The sequence below is a fragment of the Rhinolophus hipposideros genome (genome assembly GCF_964194185.1).
Source record: "Rhinolophus hipposideros genome assembly, contig: SUPER_9_unloc_4, whole genome shotgun sequence".
Taxonomy (NCBI): Eukaryota; Metazoa; Chordata; class Mammalia; order Chiroptera; family Rhinolophidae; genus Rhinolophus; species Rhinolophus hipposideros.
This window is the reverse complement of record NW_027669494.1, coordinates 213,313-230,548: the sequence shown is the minus strand read 5'-3', so window position 1 is coordinate 230,548 and position 17,236 is coordinate 213,313. Positions and strand designations below refer to the sequence as shown.

The window sequence follows — 17,236 nt, the reverse complement described above, 5'->3', positions numbered from 1 at the left end:
GGAAATCAAGCTTTTAAATGCTTTTGTGTTTTATACATCGAAATTAATACATTTCAGTTTTAGGGTACATAAAGTTTTTTTTTTCTTCTCTCATTTATGGTTTTTGCTTCCCCCAAGTTCTCTGCCTGTTACATACCTGTTTTCTTAATTCAGGAAATGAAATTTCCTATTTCATTTTGCTCAGACGACCCAGCAGAAGCCTGGGCCAGCGCCCACCGAGGTCCGAATGGAACTCAGCGCTGCCCACAGGCCACCTCTGAAGCTTGAGGCGCCTGGGCCTTGCACGTGGGCTCCGGGTGCCCTTGACCTTGGCCCCGGGGCTCTGTGCGCATGCGCAGCCCTCGGCCTCTGCCCCGTGCACCGTTGCTTGGTGACGGCCGTTCCGGGCGGAGAGATTCCAAACCGCCTTGCTGTCCTGCGGGGATACTGTGGCGACTGGAGTTGGCTGCTCTAGAGGCTACTGTTGGCTGGGCGCGGAGAAAACAGGCGTGAGAAGTGCGGAGGAGGTTCTGAAGCCCGTGGCTTGGCCATGAAGAAGTGTTTTGGCTCTGGGCTTCAGAAGGTCAGGTCCCGCTTGGGTTTCCGAAGGAGACCCCAGAGCGATGGTGGTGGCTGGCAGCCTGAGGCCGGAGGTGGGGTCACCTCGGAGTCCGGGTACTGCAACCAAGGCAGAGATCGCATACAAATCTACAGAGCTGCCGCCAGGGGCAACGTATCAGAAGTGCAGAGGCTGCTCTCGCTCCATCCAGAGAGACTGGATGACAGAGACCTGCAGAAGAGGTGAGCGGGCCTGGGGGGCCGCAGGGCACGGGCCGGAGGCGGCGGGGGCCTGGGAGAGGGGCCTGGGAGGGGCGGTACGCTGGTGGGGCCCTTACCCCGGGGGCAGGGCCCAGGCCGCCGTGGTGAGCACCAGGACAAACTCTCAAGGTCCCGTCACTCATAATTCCCCTTACAAAGCACTTTACTGACAATTTTAAACAAATTCAACTAAATATCAGTAATAGAAATGAAAAGAAGTATAGCATTTGAAAAAGAAGCATTTTACTTTTGATGTGCACAGTTTTAGACCATGTTGTTAAACACTACAGAAAAGTGCGTAATGAGAAAACTGATTCCCATAATAGAGCGACTTGTGGGCTAAAAAAATCAGCTAAAACCCAGTATCCGTTTTACATCAGTGTCCACCCATGTATGTATGGTGTTTATTGAGGGGCCTTAGAAGGGAAGCTTCCAGTGGAAGATGGCTGTGGTCTGTCTAGGAAGACTCGTTTTCTCACCGCGTGTGCTCTTCCTCTAGTTATCAGTTTTCCACAAGCCAACTAAACTCTCAGGGTTTTAAAAGTTTTGGGTTGCACATGGTGTCTCTTTGATTGTAGTGATAAAATTAAGAATCATTCTGCATAGTAGACGAAGATTTGCCCTTCTAGGTGTCAACGGGTGCTCTATTGCCACCATTTCTTTACTAAGAGCTGAAAAGAGAGATAAATGATTGGAATATAGCAGAAAATGCCCAAACACCCTAATATATGCAGGATGTTAGAGCTTCATAGTGATGACATTTCGCGTTAGTAGAAAATATGAATTACTCATGAATGATGGAGAAATACCTGTTAAGTATTTGGAGAAAATTTGTTAGATTTTCATGTCACAAAAATAAGTTCCAGATGTACTGTAGATTAAAAATTATAAATATACAAAATGAGGAAGGTACCAGAAGAAAACAGAAATGCCTATTTATACAATTTTTTATGTTGGCGAAGACTTCAAAAAAACCAAGAGTTCAGAAGGTTGGTTGAGCAATATAAGAAATCAATAGTCTCTGTATATCAGAAAATAATACTAACAAAATAAAAGAAAAGGTACTTGCAAATTATGTACAGCATACACATATCAGGGAAAAGTGTATCTTTGTTTTATAGAGAAGTGTCTGAAATCAACAGAAAAAAGCGCTCGAATTTTGAATTGGACCAAGTTCTTTCTGTGTATCTATAAGTGACCAATATTTAGTGCCCCAGGTAAAAAAAAAAAAAGGAATTAAAGTTGAAAGAGAAATGAAAACTTCTTTTCCATCCTCAAAGGTTGAGAAGATGAGGAGTCATGGTACTTGTACTTCTGCTTCAAATTAAAGTTGCTTCAGACTTTTCAAAGTTTGGTGACTTTTCATTTTGGTGATAAGTACCACATTTAAAAATGTATATTCCCTTTACTCATCAATTCCAAGTGCTAAAATGTTTTTATGAAATAATTATATAAATCACATACAATTTGCTTTTCTCAGCACTGCTTACAATATCAATGTATTGTGAAAAACTCACATCAACACATTTCGTAAATAAATTGCAGTGCATCTGTAGGATGGAATTACCTGAGACCGCTGAAGGTGGTATGGATAATACATACATGTTTACATGCAAAGATGTACTTTGGTAGATTGGAAAAGGAGAAAGAATTCCTTTGATTATACACACACACAGACTACGATGTTATTTTAGCCAAAAATATGTGCAAACTTGATTACTGAGTATTTGTACAGTGACATTTTCTTTTTTAAAAAGTCTGATCTCTACACTGAACATATACAGAAATTCTAGTAACAGTTTATTATTAATAAAGTAGTCCCAGGTAATATTTCATTATTCCCAGGAATATGAATCTTGTACAGATTAAAACAATTTCTCACTTCTATTTTCAATTTTTTTTTTTTAAAGATTGGTATTTTCTGGCAACTTTTAGCCTCTTCAGAAGTAAAGGCAGTCTTTTTATCTGTGCCGGTAGAAGTTCATGTATCTATATTTCTGTACACACTTATTTTTTTATTATATAGAGCTTCATTACCTATAACATTAAGTGATTTTTGATTCATCATTTTGGTTCTGTCTTTATGGAAATCAAAAATAGCACATATAAGTGATTATTACTATTGCAGAAGTACTGCTTTACTATAAACATTTTGTTTAAAAACATTGAACTCTCCAGCTGTAGTTATCCCTTCTTTCAATCCATTTATTCATCAAATATACACTGAATAACTGTTACGGAGCAGACACAGTCTACTCGGGACTCTCAGAATCTATCTCTCAGGCCCTCTTCATCCTTAAAAACTTTATGTTGCCCAGTAGGAGCGAAATGAAAAATTGTAAATGGACGTAATAGTACCTAATCTCCATTGAAGCTTTTCCTCCCTCGTTTCAAATAAAAGGATTTCTACAGTTAGGACATTGTGAACAGTAACCAAACTTGCTGTTTACCTAGTGTACAATAGTATTAAATATGAGTATCGATCACTGGAAATCGTCCGATTTTCATATAATCTATGACTCGAAACAGACAATGAAAGGAGCCATCCTTAGTCACTTGAATGCTGAGTCTCCTTTGGCTTCAAGTTTCTTGAAAATCAAAACAAGAATTACTTTGTGATTTTAGTCCTCTTTCCCCATGATGCCCTTAAGAATGAACATTTATTTAGATGCCAATTTATGACGAGAACTGCGGAAGGTCTGGTGTGTTTCCATTATTTCACTTCACGTCAGGGTGGTAAGATGCCGGTTCTTGTAAATACCAGTAAGAAATTATTTAAATGCTGCCAACTATACTTTCAAGGCACTCTGAATTGTACATTGCCTTCCAGAGTCAGAGGTGTTAAAATATGAGAAAAGAAGCATCTTAGAACCACTGAAATACAGTGTTCTTTCTTAATCCTTAAAACATAGCTGCAAAGTAGGTGGAATGATATCATTTTACTTAATTGAAATGTTGTCTTGTAAAGTAGTAGTGATGGTAATAATTCTGATAATATTACCAGTTACTGAGCTGTGTGTTTTGTGCTAGGAACCTAAGTAAACACTTTACATAGATTCCCATGTGAGCCCACAACAGTGTTAACTACTGTTTTTATCCCCACTTTGTTGATGAGGAAATGGAGGCACACAAAGGCTAAGGGACAGCTAATAAGTGGTCGAATTAAATTAGGATCAAACCGAGTTGAGCTGATTCCCCAGGGCATGCTCTCTGTAGTCACATAGGCTGCTCTTTCCTTAGTGTGGCGAGTAAGCAGAGCTCGTGAATATTGTACTTTGTGCAGAAGAAAACTCCATGTTGGTTCTGAAGGCATTGGAGTGGCGTGTCATGTTTACAATTGCGTGCAGAGCTGCATGTTTGAGACAGTGCCCTGTAATGTCCTAAATGTCCTCTCACCCTCATAGGACTGCTCTCCATTTGGCCTGCACCTTTGGCCATTCGGAAGTGGTGACTCTTCTAGCAGAGAAAAAATGCCAGATGAATTTCGGTGACAACAGAAACAAGACAGCTCTAATAAAGGTATGTGGTAGCCAGCTCTGTCAACAGGAGATGGATTTTATTTTAGTATTTAGAATAAAAATGAATTTATCTCAATTAACTATAACTAATTGTGGAAACTTGTGGAATGCTTACTTTGAATTCCCATAATTTACCGTTTATTTAATGACGTAATCCTGACAGGCCGTGGAGAGCCAGGAAGAGGAGTGTGCAACAATCCTACTACAACATGGAGCGGATCCACATGTGAAGGACGATTGTGACAACACGGCTCTCCACTACGCGGCCATAGGGCAAAACACCGCGATAGTTGAACAGCTGCTGCAACATCAGGCAGATATGGAAGCAACCAATGAGGTATAGATCCACAGACTGTATTTACACAATATTTGTTATACGTGTGTTTCAGTCACAAGCATTTTATTTCTAGTCGACATATACTGCATGCTGTACATCGCTCCCTGTCGCCATAGAAACAAGTCCAAAGCCAAGTCAGGAAGGGGAAATGAGGTGGCCACAGAAAGGGCCCAGCTCTGTCCTGTAACAGTCCTGTTACTGCGTGGGAGTGGGTGGCAGGCTCAGAGCCCACCAAGGACTGACGACCCGGGGGGAGGGAAGTATGTGGGGGTGGCTGCTGCAGGGCAGGGCCTAGGAGATGGGTGAGCCTGGGTCCCGCCAGGGAGCTGGGGGGTGCAGGTAGGGAGGGGAAGCAGCAGGACACAGGCCCTGAGCACCCCAGGCCTCGGGGATTCTGAAGATCGGGGCAGGAGGGCCAGCACGTTTGGACATCCAGCAAGGGCATCGGCCTGTGCTCCTAGCCACTCTGCCAGCCACGGCCCCCCTTGGGGTCTCCACCTCGGAGTGGGGCTCCTGCTCAGGCTGGCGGAGGTGCTGGGCGGGTTTTAGGTGTACAGAGGGAGCAGGTGATGGGGACGCGTTCACCCCTTTTTGTTCTTGGACATACATCACCGCTCGCCACTGCAACCCCAGCAGGAATGCCCTTGGTTGACAGAGGAAGGGTCAATTTTACACCTTTGGAAGCTCAAGTGTTCCCTGAATGCAAACAGTTGGAACTTAATTTTCTAAAATTTTACTTTACGTGATGATACCTCTAAAGTAGCAGTAGAGGGCACAGCTCTCTTTTATGCACTTATGATAAATTACTTGTGAAAACAACACTTGTAACAGGCAACACTTCCTTTTTTAAGTGTTTTTTCACGTCCGAGTTGTTTTCCAATTAATGCAAAACAATGCAGGAAAGCAAAATTTGCCTTTGAAATCGGCTTTACCTTAAAACTCAAACAAACAAAAGCATTTTACAATATCATAGTAATCTTCCCGCTGTTGACAAATTGCTATTTATAAACAAATGATTTATATAAAGCTATTTAGTTTTCATTGGCTAAAGCCTAAGAGGTAAAAAGGAAAGGGAAAGGAAATAACTATCAGAAATATGCAGGGCAATTTGGAAATTTGGCTATTGAGGGGAAATAACAAGAAGAGGTTTTTCAAAACCTCATGGACACAGACAGCAGTTCAATATTTGCCAGAGGGTAAAGGCGGGAGGGGTGATAGATGAGGAAAAAGGGGTCAAACATAATGGTGGTGGAAGGAGAACTGACTCTGGTGGTGAGCACACAATGCGATATACAGATGCTGTATCATAGAAATGACACTTGCAACCAACGTGATTTTACTAATCAATGTCACCCCAATAAGTTTAATTAATAAACAGAGGTTTTTTTATTTTTGTTTTCCTTCAGTTTATATGCTTAGTCAAGGTCCTCTTCAGTTTTGGGGGATAATAATCCTTAGTTTGGGAGAGAGAGTTAGTGAGTTTTAAATTCCCCTAAGACCACATCTAGGAAGGCTCCGAATCCACCAGATTACAGTGAACAGGTGGCAATTAAGTGGGAAAGGAAGGAAAGACAGATAATTAAGTGACATATCATCTGTTCTGGCAGAAAGAGCCACCTAGGTAAGAGTCTAAACTCTGCTGTGAAATGTAGACTGTCCCATGAGAAGTAAGGAGTTTAGCAGTAATGAAATCAAGTTGCATTTTAATTGTTAATCCCGTTTCCACTCCTACCCAGGAAATTAAGTGTGGTTTTCATAAGTGACATGTCTCTTCCACTTTTATTTGGCCTAATCCTCAATATCAGAGGAAATTGGTGACATAGGCGAGAGAAGAGGAGACTGAAGTGATCGTCTACTGGACTAGTTCTTGGCTAGAATTATGCTGGCGAATCACAGTCACCCTAGGAACTTTAAAAACATTCACAACCATTTACAAGCTAGGCTCTTCCTGAAGGTTTTGACTATGTAAAGCTAATAAGGCCTGGACATGTGTTGTTTAGAAATATTTCCCTGAGATTCTGATACAACTCTTGGTTAAGAACTACTAGTGCAATATATCAATTCGCAGATCTCAAATACTTAAGAAATCTCTAGAAGAGGTGGAGTTTGAGAGGTGATTTTCCTTCAGCTCTCTCCTTCCCAACACTCTTTGCCTGACTTTTGAACTGTCTGTACCTCTGGGCTCGAGAAGTGGAAGGAAATATCATTGGCAGTATCTACTGGCTTAAAGAAGAACACCTTTTTCCTTTCAGCCATCAGTCATTCACTGGTGCTCTGAGAATCTTTAGAAACTTGCTGATGGGTGGTCTCCTAATGCATAGAATCGGGCCCTTTAAGAGTTTTGCCGATGGACATGCGTCCTATTTGGGAGACCACCTCAGGGATACTGTGGATACCTGATCATGGCATTGTACATCAGAAGCTAAACATTAATGAATGCCAACTATAATTTTATATATATAATGTGATGGTTCAGTGTGAGGTCGGAGGGATAGTGGATGGGGGCAGGGGGGTTCACAGTATGAGGGATATAAATGATGAACGTCTAAGTATTACCTTGTTTTGTACACCTGAAACTAATAAATAAATTAATTAATTAAAAAAAAAAAGAGTTTTGCATGTTTGTTTGTGCTCAGGTTGTTAGATCAACAAATGCTTACTGCATGCGGGGTTTTCCTGCAGTAATAGGAAATTGTGAACCTGCTTTTTTTGCCTGTTGTTCTGTAAATCTCCAGTTTTCTTTTCTTTGTTTTTAATTAAATTTATTAGGATGACAATGGTTATTGTATTTAAATAGGTTTCAAGTGTACATTTCTATAATGCATCATCTATATGTCATAGTATGTGCTCACCACCCAGAGTCAGTTCTGCCTTCACCGTATATTTGACCCCCCTTACCCTCTTCTACTATCCACCGTCCCCCCTTATGTTCTGGTAACCACTGAACTGTTGTCTGTGTCTGTGAGTTTTTGTTTCCTTGTCTTGTTCGTCTGTTGCTTTCAGTTTCATATCCCTCATATGAGTGAAGTCGTATGGTCCTCGACTTTTTCTGTCCGATTTGTGTTGCATAGCATAATACTGTCATGATCCATCCATGTTGTCCCAAATGGCAGCATTTCATTTTTTTCTATGGCAGAGTAGTATGCCATTGTGTTTGCATACAACATCTTTTTTATCCAGTCATCTATTGAAGGACAGTTTTGTTGTTTCCATTTCTGGGCCACCGTAAATGTTGCTGCAATGATCGAAGGTGTGTGATAAACTCTCTCAGTATGTCTGTGAAATTCATAGAGCCGTGGCATAATCACGATGGTAGGTTTAAACATGAAATCCCGTGAAGTTAGTAGCAATACAGATGGGAAGTGTCAATAATTTAGTGTCAGCAGTTCTATAATGTAATTATCCATTGGGTTAACAATCTGAAAAATGAATACAAATAGATTATGGTTTGAATAAGAATGGGAAAAATTCTTGAAGTGGGTGTAATGAGTCTAAATGACAGTTTTATTGCATGTTGGGGCCCAGTTTTTTAATGAAGCATATGATACTAAAAAACAGAAAGATTTTACATACAAATATTCACATTATACACAAACATTTGGAAACAGCAGATAAAAAATTCCAAGTGGGCCACGGACTAATTATGGCTCCTCAATATGTTTCGTTTGCCTCCATATGTTGAGTCAACATCGAAAGTTTTGGAGACTCATGAAGAAGTAAGGATGTCAAGCTTCTCTGAAAGAATCAAGCCTGGTCCCCTTGAGCCCTGACTACAGTTGGGTGTCCTGTGGCGAGGCTGCACCTCTTATATGAGACATGTGTTCCCTAGTGTGCCACTGTCCCCACCTGGGTTCTTCACTTACTTGGGTCACCTTCTTTGCCTCCGTAAGCACTGGAGTGTGCGATTCCTGTTTTATAGAATATTTTGATAAACGCTTCAAGATTTTCAAGACAGTCTATATTGATTTATTATATGTATTCTATATTAATCTCCTTAGAATGAGAGTGAGTTTTTCAAGCTAGAATTCTAAGTTTTTCTTTTTAAAAAACAAAAACCAAAAAACTTCCTTTTTCATTATATGTCCTATAAAGAATCATACCCATTGAAATGTCTTTAAGTCTTATGAGGTCAATGATGGTTATAGTTGTAGATGTTATGCATATTGCAGGCAGTATTCTATCATCCTCCTCAACGTGGTTCCTTAAAAATGCAAGTGATTTAGTCGCTTTCATGATGCTAAAAATCATCCATATAGATCAGCATTAAAACGTGAACTGATAAGCCATGATATTTTATTTCGGAGTTACATTTTGCCTGAGCTATAAAATAATTTTAAGTAGCAATTAAAATAGAACCAGAATAAAAAAGAGATTTTTTCAGAAAGTAGATAGGCATTGGGGTCCCAAGGTTATCATTGTAACTGAGAATAAAATTTCACATTGAGCTTACCAACAGCTAAGATAAAAACCCATCGTCTTATAATGGGAGAAAACCAATGGACCATTTAGTGATAAGCAATCAAAGGTCATTTGAAGCCTAACTCTTTTTAATTTAGAGTCCACTTCCTTAGTGACCCTTTTGGAGCAGGAGAGCCTGAAGTTGACATCTGGGATCCTGAGAACATGGATAGAAGAGAAGCAAGCAAGTTTGTATAAGCTGCAGAAAACCTCACCTCTGTTGGAAAGCTCTCCGAACTGTATCCCTGAAATTCTGTGATATTTCAAACGTTAATGTTTGCCACAGAAAAGTATTGTCAAATCGGGATTAAGCAACCTGAAACACTTCTTTAGTAATAACCATATAAAGCACAGTTTTATAATACTTCTCAAACACAGGTGATCTTTCTGGAATCTTCCTACTGGGGCACAGTAATTAATTTCTGCTAAAGTACATATTCTTTGGAATATAATGTAACAAACACTACCCCAGAAATAATTATTTAGGTTATCAATTCAATGAAACGACTTAAAGCATTTACGTCTATGTTTTCGAGCTTGGAGATACAGGGATGGAGAATAGCCCCTGCCCTCAGAAGGCTCTGGGTTCAGGTGGGGAACGATAAAATAACTGCAGTATAGTGCGATAGAGATTGTGATGGGAGCAAAGTTCTTGGCACCAGGACTGTCAGTGTTTGAAGGGAGTTCTGGAGAATGAGGTGGAAGTCCATCTGTTGGAGAGGAAGGGGGAGGATATTTTAAAGGGAAGGAGCAGCAGACGACAACACAGAGGGCTACTTTTTATTTACTTTCTCTAGTGTATGTTCAAGTTTAGAGGATCTTTTATGAGTTTTCAAATTCAATTTAGAACTACGTAGTTTTTTAAGCTATAAATTGTTTTCTCTGTTTTACAGTTTGGTTTTACACCACTTTTATTTGCTGTGAATGAGAACTGCCCGAAAATGGTGGAATATTTACTCGAGAGACATGCAAACATACATGCAGTTGATAAGTGGAAAAGGTACTTGTTTGTTTGTTTTTTAACTTAGAACTGTTTTAGAGCGGTAACAGTTACTCAAGTCAGAAAGATTAAATTAAGAAGAAGAGGATTAACCTATAATTACAAAGTGAAAAATATCAGCACATCGTCAGTTAGGTAGAATAGCAATTATTCTGACTGGTGAACAGGAAGAACCGTATCCTGCAGGATTCATATTCATTTATGATATCGACTGATGTCATTTGTCATTGCAGTTTTTGGTCACATGGTATTATATTAGCTAAAGGGTTTTCACGGTAATTTTACTAGTTTTGTATAGTATGGACTCTAACTTAGTTTATGATACAATATTGGGTTTAGTCTCTCTGACAGTTTTTTTAACCTCTACTGTGTATTCAGGTTTCCTTAAAAGATGCACGTTAAACATAAATAGGAGTTGATTTTGTTGTTTGGATGACTCTGCTTTAAATTGTTTTCCTGAAGGAATACTGATGTTATAGGGTTTTCCCTAAATGACTGTGAATTACTACTACCAGATATTCCTCAGTTTTTATTCTTTTTTCATTTCTAGTCTATTTTGATGTTTTTTTAAATCATTTTTAATTGGTATGGGTAGAAGGGAGAAAGACAACATTAACTGAATAAACTTCTTCTTTAATGAAACAAGTCATAGATGGGTGATTAAAAAAGAGATGGGCTTTCAGTTCACTCAGGACTGGGTTAAAAGCTCAGCTTTCCTACGTGTCACGTGTGTGACCGTGGGAACATTACTGTCATCACCAAACATGTTTCCCGATGTGGAAACGAGGGAAATAATATCTCCTTCAAGTACGGTCGTGTGTCATGACCTGGCATGTGATTCAGTGCCCAGCACATGCTTATGAGCACCGTTAACTCAACGATGACAATGTTTACTAGAATTATCACTAATATTATTGTTTTGAGCCTGCCAAGTAGCTTTAACTTACTTGAATTCTAGCTGACTTTGGATGCACCATATATAAGACTAAGGAAGAAACGGGAAATTCTTCATTGAAATCTTCACCTACTTCAGTTAAGTGACCTCAGCAGAGTTACTTGGCTATTAGAGAACTTTAAATTAGCACCTTCTAGGTAATACCCAGTGGGGCAAGAGGCTTTTTTTTTGTTTTTATGTCCCTTCATTTTAGCCTTGGACATAATTTACAAAGATGAACACTTAAGCATGTAAATGGTCGATTGTATACAGATAAGCACTGTATTGAACTTGGTAAAGTCTCTCAATGTTGCTGTGTACGTAACTGAAAGTTCCTAAGGGTGAAGTTGTCTCTCCGTTATTTCAGAACAGCCCTCATGCTTGCTGCAAGGAATAAGTCCTCAAATACAGTCCGGCTTCTGCTTCAGGCAGGTGCAGATGTCTTTGCTCGAGATGACACTGGGCGCACCGCGGAAGAATATGCTTTCTCTAAGGGTTTGAAGGAGTAAGTGTGTACATTGAAATGCTAGTTATCACCAAACTGGGCTTCCAAACACTTGAACTGTTACTTCTTAGGGAACAGGTGAGACGTCCTAACTGGGGTCAGGCAGGGGGGGAATGGCAGTGAGTTAGTAGACATCCTTAGCCAGAAACCAAGCAAACGATCAGACGTGTAAGACGTAGCAAAGGGACAGATTCCTTATCCCAGAACTTTGAAGACCTTTATCTTTAGGGATCCCCACATTCTCCGTTTCATTCCAAGCATAACCCCTGTGTGTCAGGTACCAATAATGTCTCTTCTCTGACTTTTCCTACTAGTTATTTGGGGGTGTAAAATGTACAGTTTAGCAGGAAATTCTGTATTTTCTGGAGGCTATTGGCTATGCTCCCCCCTTGAATTTTTCAAGAAGCCAGAGTGTTCCCTAAGTCCAAGGGGGACCATCCTCTTTCACAAGTCAGATGGAGAGGGAAGGAAGGTCATTCTGGTCATTCATTGGTTTCCATCGATTGTGTTGCTGCATGGTTGCTATAGAAACGGATCCTGTCGTCATGACTCCCCGTGCTCCCAGGTTCCCTTGCTGATCCCGAGTCCTCTGTGTCCATGGTTTTCCACATTTGGACTTCGAAGTGGCGATATTTTTAACTTGACATGCAGATGCTTGCTTACATTCTCAGCCCCTATTCCAGAGCACCAGCTCCCTGTCCCGGGAGCCAGGACTTCTAGCTTTAGCCACACACAGCCTTCCCTAACACTGAAAAACTATGCGGGGCCCACATCTTAGCCCAAACCTCATGATGACTTACCCTTTGGAGTGTCTTGTTGTGTCTTCTGCCAGCACATGTTAGTTGGAACTTTCTGAGCTGTCAGAGAGGTGCTAGTAATGCTGCAGGAAAAGATCAGACTTTCCTTTCTCCTTTGTTACCAGATCTGTACCCCAAGGCCACTTGCTATCCCATGGAGTATCTTTCCTTAGGTCCTGGAAGGTCCCATAACGCCTTTCCCAGAGTAGACACTAACTTGCCTGTGATTCCTTAGTTAAGATGAGGCTCAGTGATCTGTTTTCCAAAATAATGAAAATCTGGCCAGTGACTTGACTCTCCCTCAGGTTTCAGAATATTTAAAGTTTTGCCTGACATGGAAGCCAGTAAACAGAAAGCTCTGGATCTAAAGGAGGTTACTTGGTGTTAGAATAGCTGCACCCCTTCCACGCCTCATGAGTGTGCATATATGTTCTATCTTTCAAGTCAACTGGGGATGCCTAGGAAGGTTAGAAAGATCTGATAGGTCAGAGTTTCAGCAGGTAGACATGAGACGGAAGTAGTCCAAGCCAGGTCTTGACTTCTGTGACTTTTCTGCCACTGGTGTGATTAGCTACGATAATAGGGGCAGTTATGTTATCTACCTTATTGAGGTAACATATTTCTAAACGCATTTAATTACAAATTACATAATAGCTGAGATGTACTGAATTACAAACCACAAAGAGAGTAGCTGATAACCAAAATTAAAAACATTTTCTGTAAACTGCAACATTTGAATGTTAAATAGAACCTATGAAAAGCACACATTAGGTTTATTTGGAATTCCAAAATAATTTCAAAAACTAAAGCTCAAAAAAACTTATTCCGTTGCCTTACAATTTTGCTGTATTATCTATTTGATCCTCTGACAACCTGTAAAATAAGGCAGTGAGATGCTTGGTTTGTAGAGGAAAGCTCTGAGCCTAATAGCGGTGACTTCCCCGAAAACGGATCTTGTGGACTATAGAACTAGGATTTCTGAGTTCTCAACTCTCGCCCCTGCTAATTCTAATTAACTGACTGAACTATACTGCCCTCAACATGACTGGTTCACCTTGTTTTTTTGTCTTCTTTAATCACATGCTTAAGAAAAATTTTGTACAACTTACTATGGTTTTTTTTTTAACTTAAATTTATAGGGGTGACAATGGTTAGTAAAATTACATAGGTTTCAAATGTACAATTCTTTAATATATTGTCTATATATCACATTGTGTGATATACCACCCAGAGTCAGTTCTCCTTCTGTCACCATATGTTTGACCCCCTTTACCCTTTTCTACTATCCCCTCTTCCACTTACTCTCTGACAACTACTGAACTGTTGTCTGTGTCTATAAGTTTTTGTTTCTTTATTTGTTTGCCTTTAGAACTTACAAAATTGAAGCGTATGGGATAATTCAAGTTTTTATATTAGTTCAGATATTACCTGAAATACTCTAAGAATTCCATGTTTTGATAAATGTTTTCCTGTCAGTATTAAGACAGTAATATTCTCACCTCTTTTATACATAGCAACGTCCAACTAATTTCTGGTTATAAAAAAGGATGGAGATGTGAAACGTCTTCTGACAGTAACAGTCGAGGTAAGACTCTTAATAGTGAAGTATTCTTTGTGGTTCTACCAGACATACAGTAAGACTAAGAAAGTTTTGCTATTGAAAGAGCTGTTAAAAAATGTGTATATTGCATGTATATTTTTTCTTTGTTAGTTAATGTCTTTCTTAATAGTCTAGTATTCAGAATTATTATAAAAGTTAATTGTAGGTAATTTAAAATCTGAGAGAGTATTGTGTGAAAAGAAACTCATTTATCTAGTCATGACCCCTACAATCCCATATGATATTTGTGTAAATAAGAAAAATGATTTTTAAGTTAGTATGTTGTATGTTGCTTCTATAATCACCTTATAAGTTGGACAATAAGTTGGACTTGTAAAAATGGATATTTGTTTAAATTTTACAGCAAATGGATTACACGTAGTGAATGAATTCTTGTTATTACATTGTGGTTTGTCTCACCATAATGTAACTAAAACTAAGAACTCAACAATACCTTCATAGTCCCATAAACAAATGGCAAACAACAAGAACTACAAAACTTAGCCAGTGTGAAGGAATCGCAGTGAGACTGTTTTTTTAAAAAATTTATTTATTGGGGTGACAATTGTTAATGAAATTACATAATTTCAGGTGTACAATTCTGTATTACATCATCTATAAATCCCAGTATGTGTTCACCACCCAGAGTCAGTTCTCCTTCCATCACCATATATTTGATCCCCCTTACCCTCATCTCCCTCCCCCCACCCCCCTTACCCTCTGGTAACCACTAAACTATTGTCTGTGACTACGAATTTTTGTTTCTCATTTGTTTGTCTGTTCTTTTGTTGTTTTTGGTTTATATACCACATATCAGTGAAATCATAGGGTTCTCTGCTTTTTCTGTCTGACTCATTTCGCTTAGCATTATACTCTCAAGATCCATCCATGTTGTCACAAATGTTCCTATATCATCTTTCCTTAAGGCCGAATAGTATTCCATTGTGTTTATATACCACAACTTCTTTATCCATTCATCTATCGAAGGACATTTTGGTTGTTTCCATGTCTTGGCCACCATAAACAAAGCTGCAATGAACATTGGAGCACAAGTGTCTTTATGTATAAATGAGTTCAAATTCTTTGGGTAGTTACCCAGGAGAGTGATTGCTGGGTCATATGGTAATTCTATTTGTAATTTTTTGAGGAACCTCCACACTGCCTTCCATAGCGGCTGCACCAGTCTGCATTCCCACCAACAGTGTAAGATGGTTCCTTTTTCTCCACAGCCTCTCCAACACTTGTTGCTATTTGTCTTGTTGATGAAAGCCATTCTGACTGGGGTGAGGTGATATCTCATTGTGGTTTTTTATTTGCATTTCTCTGATGATTAGCGATGTGGAGCATTTTTTCATATGTCTATTTGCCATTTGTAAGTCCTCTTTGGAGAAATGTCTCTTCAGGTCCTCTGCCCATTTTTCAATTGGGTTGTTTGTTTTTTTGTTGTTGAGTTTCATGAGTTCCTTGTATGTTTTGGATATTAGACCCTTATCAGAGGAACTGTTTGCAAATCTCTTCTCCCATTCAGTCGGTTGCCTCTTTATTTGTCGATGGTTTCTTTTGCTGTGCAGAAACTTTTAAGTTTCATATAGTCCCATTTGTTTATTTTAGCTTTTACTTCCATTGCCTTTGGAGTCAAATTCATAAAATGTTCTTTGAATCCAAGGTCCATAAGTTTAGTACCTATGTTTTCTTCAATGCAGTTTATTGTGTCAGGTCTTATGCTTAAGTCTTTGATCCATTTTGAATTAATTTTGGTACATGGTGACAGATAACAGTCCAGTTCATTCTTTTGCACGTGGCTATCCAGTTCTCCCAGCACCATTTATTGAAGAGGCTGTCTTTCCTCCATTGTATGTTTTTAGCTTCTTTTGTCAAAAATTATCTGTCCATATTTATGTGGTTTTATTTCTGGGTTCTCAATTCTATTCCATTGGTCTATGTGTCTGTTTTTCTGCCAATACCATGCTGTTTTGATTACTGTAGCCCTGTAGTACAAGCTAAAGTCAGGCAGTGTGATACCTCCAGCATTGTTCTTTTTTCTTAAGATTGCTTTGGCTATTCAGGGCCTTTTGTGGTTCCAAACAAATCTGATGATTTTTTGTTCTATTTCTTTAAAAAATGCCATTGGGATTTTGATGGGGATTGCATTAAATCTGTATATGGCTTTGGGTAATATGGCCATTTTAACTATGTTGATTCTTCCAATCCATGAGCACGGAATGTCTTTCCATTTTTTTGTGTCTTCTTCAATTTCTTTCAAAAATGTCTTATAGTTTTCAGCATATAAATCCTTCACTTCCTTGGTTAAGTTTATTCCTAGGTATTTTATTCTTTTTGCTGCAATTGCAAAGGGATTGTTTTTTGTATTTCTTTTTCTGAGATTTCATTGTTAGTATATAGGAATGCAATGGACTTTTGTATGTTGATTTTGTAGCCAGCAACTTACTGTATTCGTTGATTGTTTCTAACAGCTTTTTGGTGGAGTCCTTAGGGTTTGCTATATATAGCATCATGTCATCTGCAAAGAGTGATATTTTAACTTCTTCATTCCAAATTTGGATGGCTTTATTTCTTTCTCTTGCCTGATGGCTCTGGCAAGGACTTCCAACACTGTGTTGAAAAGCAGAGGTGATAGGGGACAGCCCTGTTGTGTTCCTGAACGTAGAGCAAAGGGCTTCAGTTTTTTACCACTAATTATGAGATTAGCTGAGGGCTTGTCATAGATGGCCTTTATTACGTTAAGGTATTTTCCTTCTATGCCTTTTTTTTTAAGTGTTTTAATCATAAATGGATGTTGTATCTTATCAAATGCTTTTTCCTCATCAATTGATATAATCATATGATTTTTGTCCCTTATTTTGTTCATGTGATGTATCACATTGATGGATTTGCGGATGTTGAACCATCCTTGTGCCCCGGGGATGAACCCCACTGCATCGTGGTGAATAATCTTTTTGATGCATTGTTGTATTCGCTTTGCTAGAATTTTGTTCAGGATTTTTGCATCAGTATTCATCAGAGATATAGGTCTGTAGTTTTCTTTTTTTGTGTTGTCCTTACCAGGTTTTGGTATCAGGGTAATGTTGGCCTCATAAAATGAGTTAGGGAGTACTGACTCTTCTTCAATTTTTTGGAAGAGTTTGAGCAGGATTGGTATTAGATCCTGTGTGAAGGTTTGGTAGAATTCACTAGTGAAGCCATCTGGTCCTGGACTTTTCCTTTTGGGAAGGTTTTGGATGACTGATTCAATTTTGTTACTGGTGATCGGTCTGTTTAGATTTTCCAG

General features: G+C 39.2%; 1 protein-coding gene across 4 annotated transcripts in view; it reads left to right on the top strand.

Moving 5' to 3' along the window:
- Positions 1 to 359: 359 nt before the first annotated feature.
- The window catches only part of LOC308502960 (uncharacterized protein), a 90,989-nt gene continuing 74,112 nt past the window's right edge, over positions 360 to 17,236 (top strand). For all 4 annotated transcript variants that reach the window (XM_081080775.1, XM_081080773.1, XM_081080774.1 and 1 more), the window contains exons 1-6: positions 360 to 780; positions 4,203 to 4,317; positions 4,480 to 4,653; positions 10,005 to 10,111; positions 11,413 to 11,550; positions 13,862 to 13,932. In XM_081080775.1, coding sequence (XP_080936901.1) covers positions 530 to 780; positions 4,203 to 4,317; positions 4,480 to 4,653; positions 10,005 to 10,111; positions 11,413 to 11,550; positions 13,862 to 13,932 — 856 coding nt within the window. In that variant the 5' untranslated portion in view covers positions 360 to 529. The remainder of the gene's footprint in view (positions 781 to 4,202; positions 4,318 to 4,479; positions 4,654 to 10,004; positions 10,112 to 11,412; positions 11,551 to 13,861; positions 13,933 to 17,236) is intronic.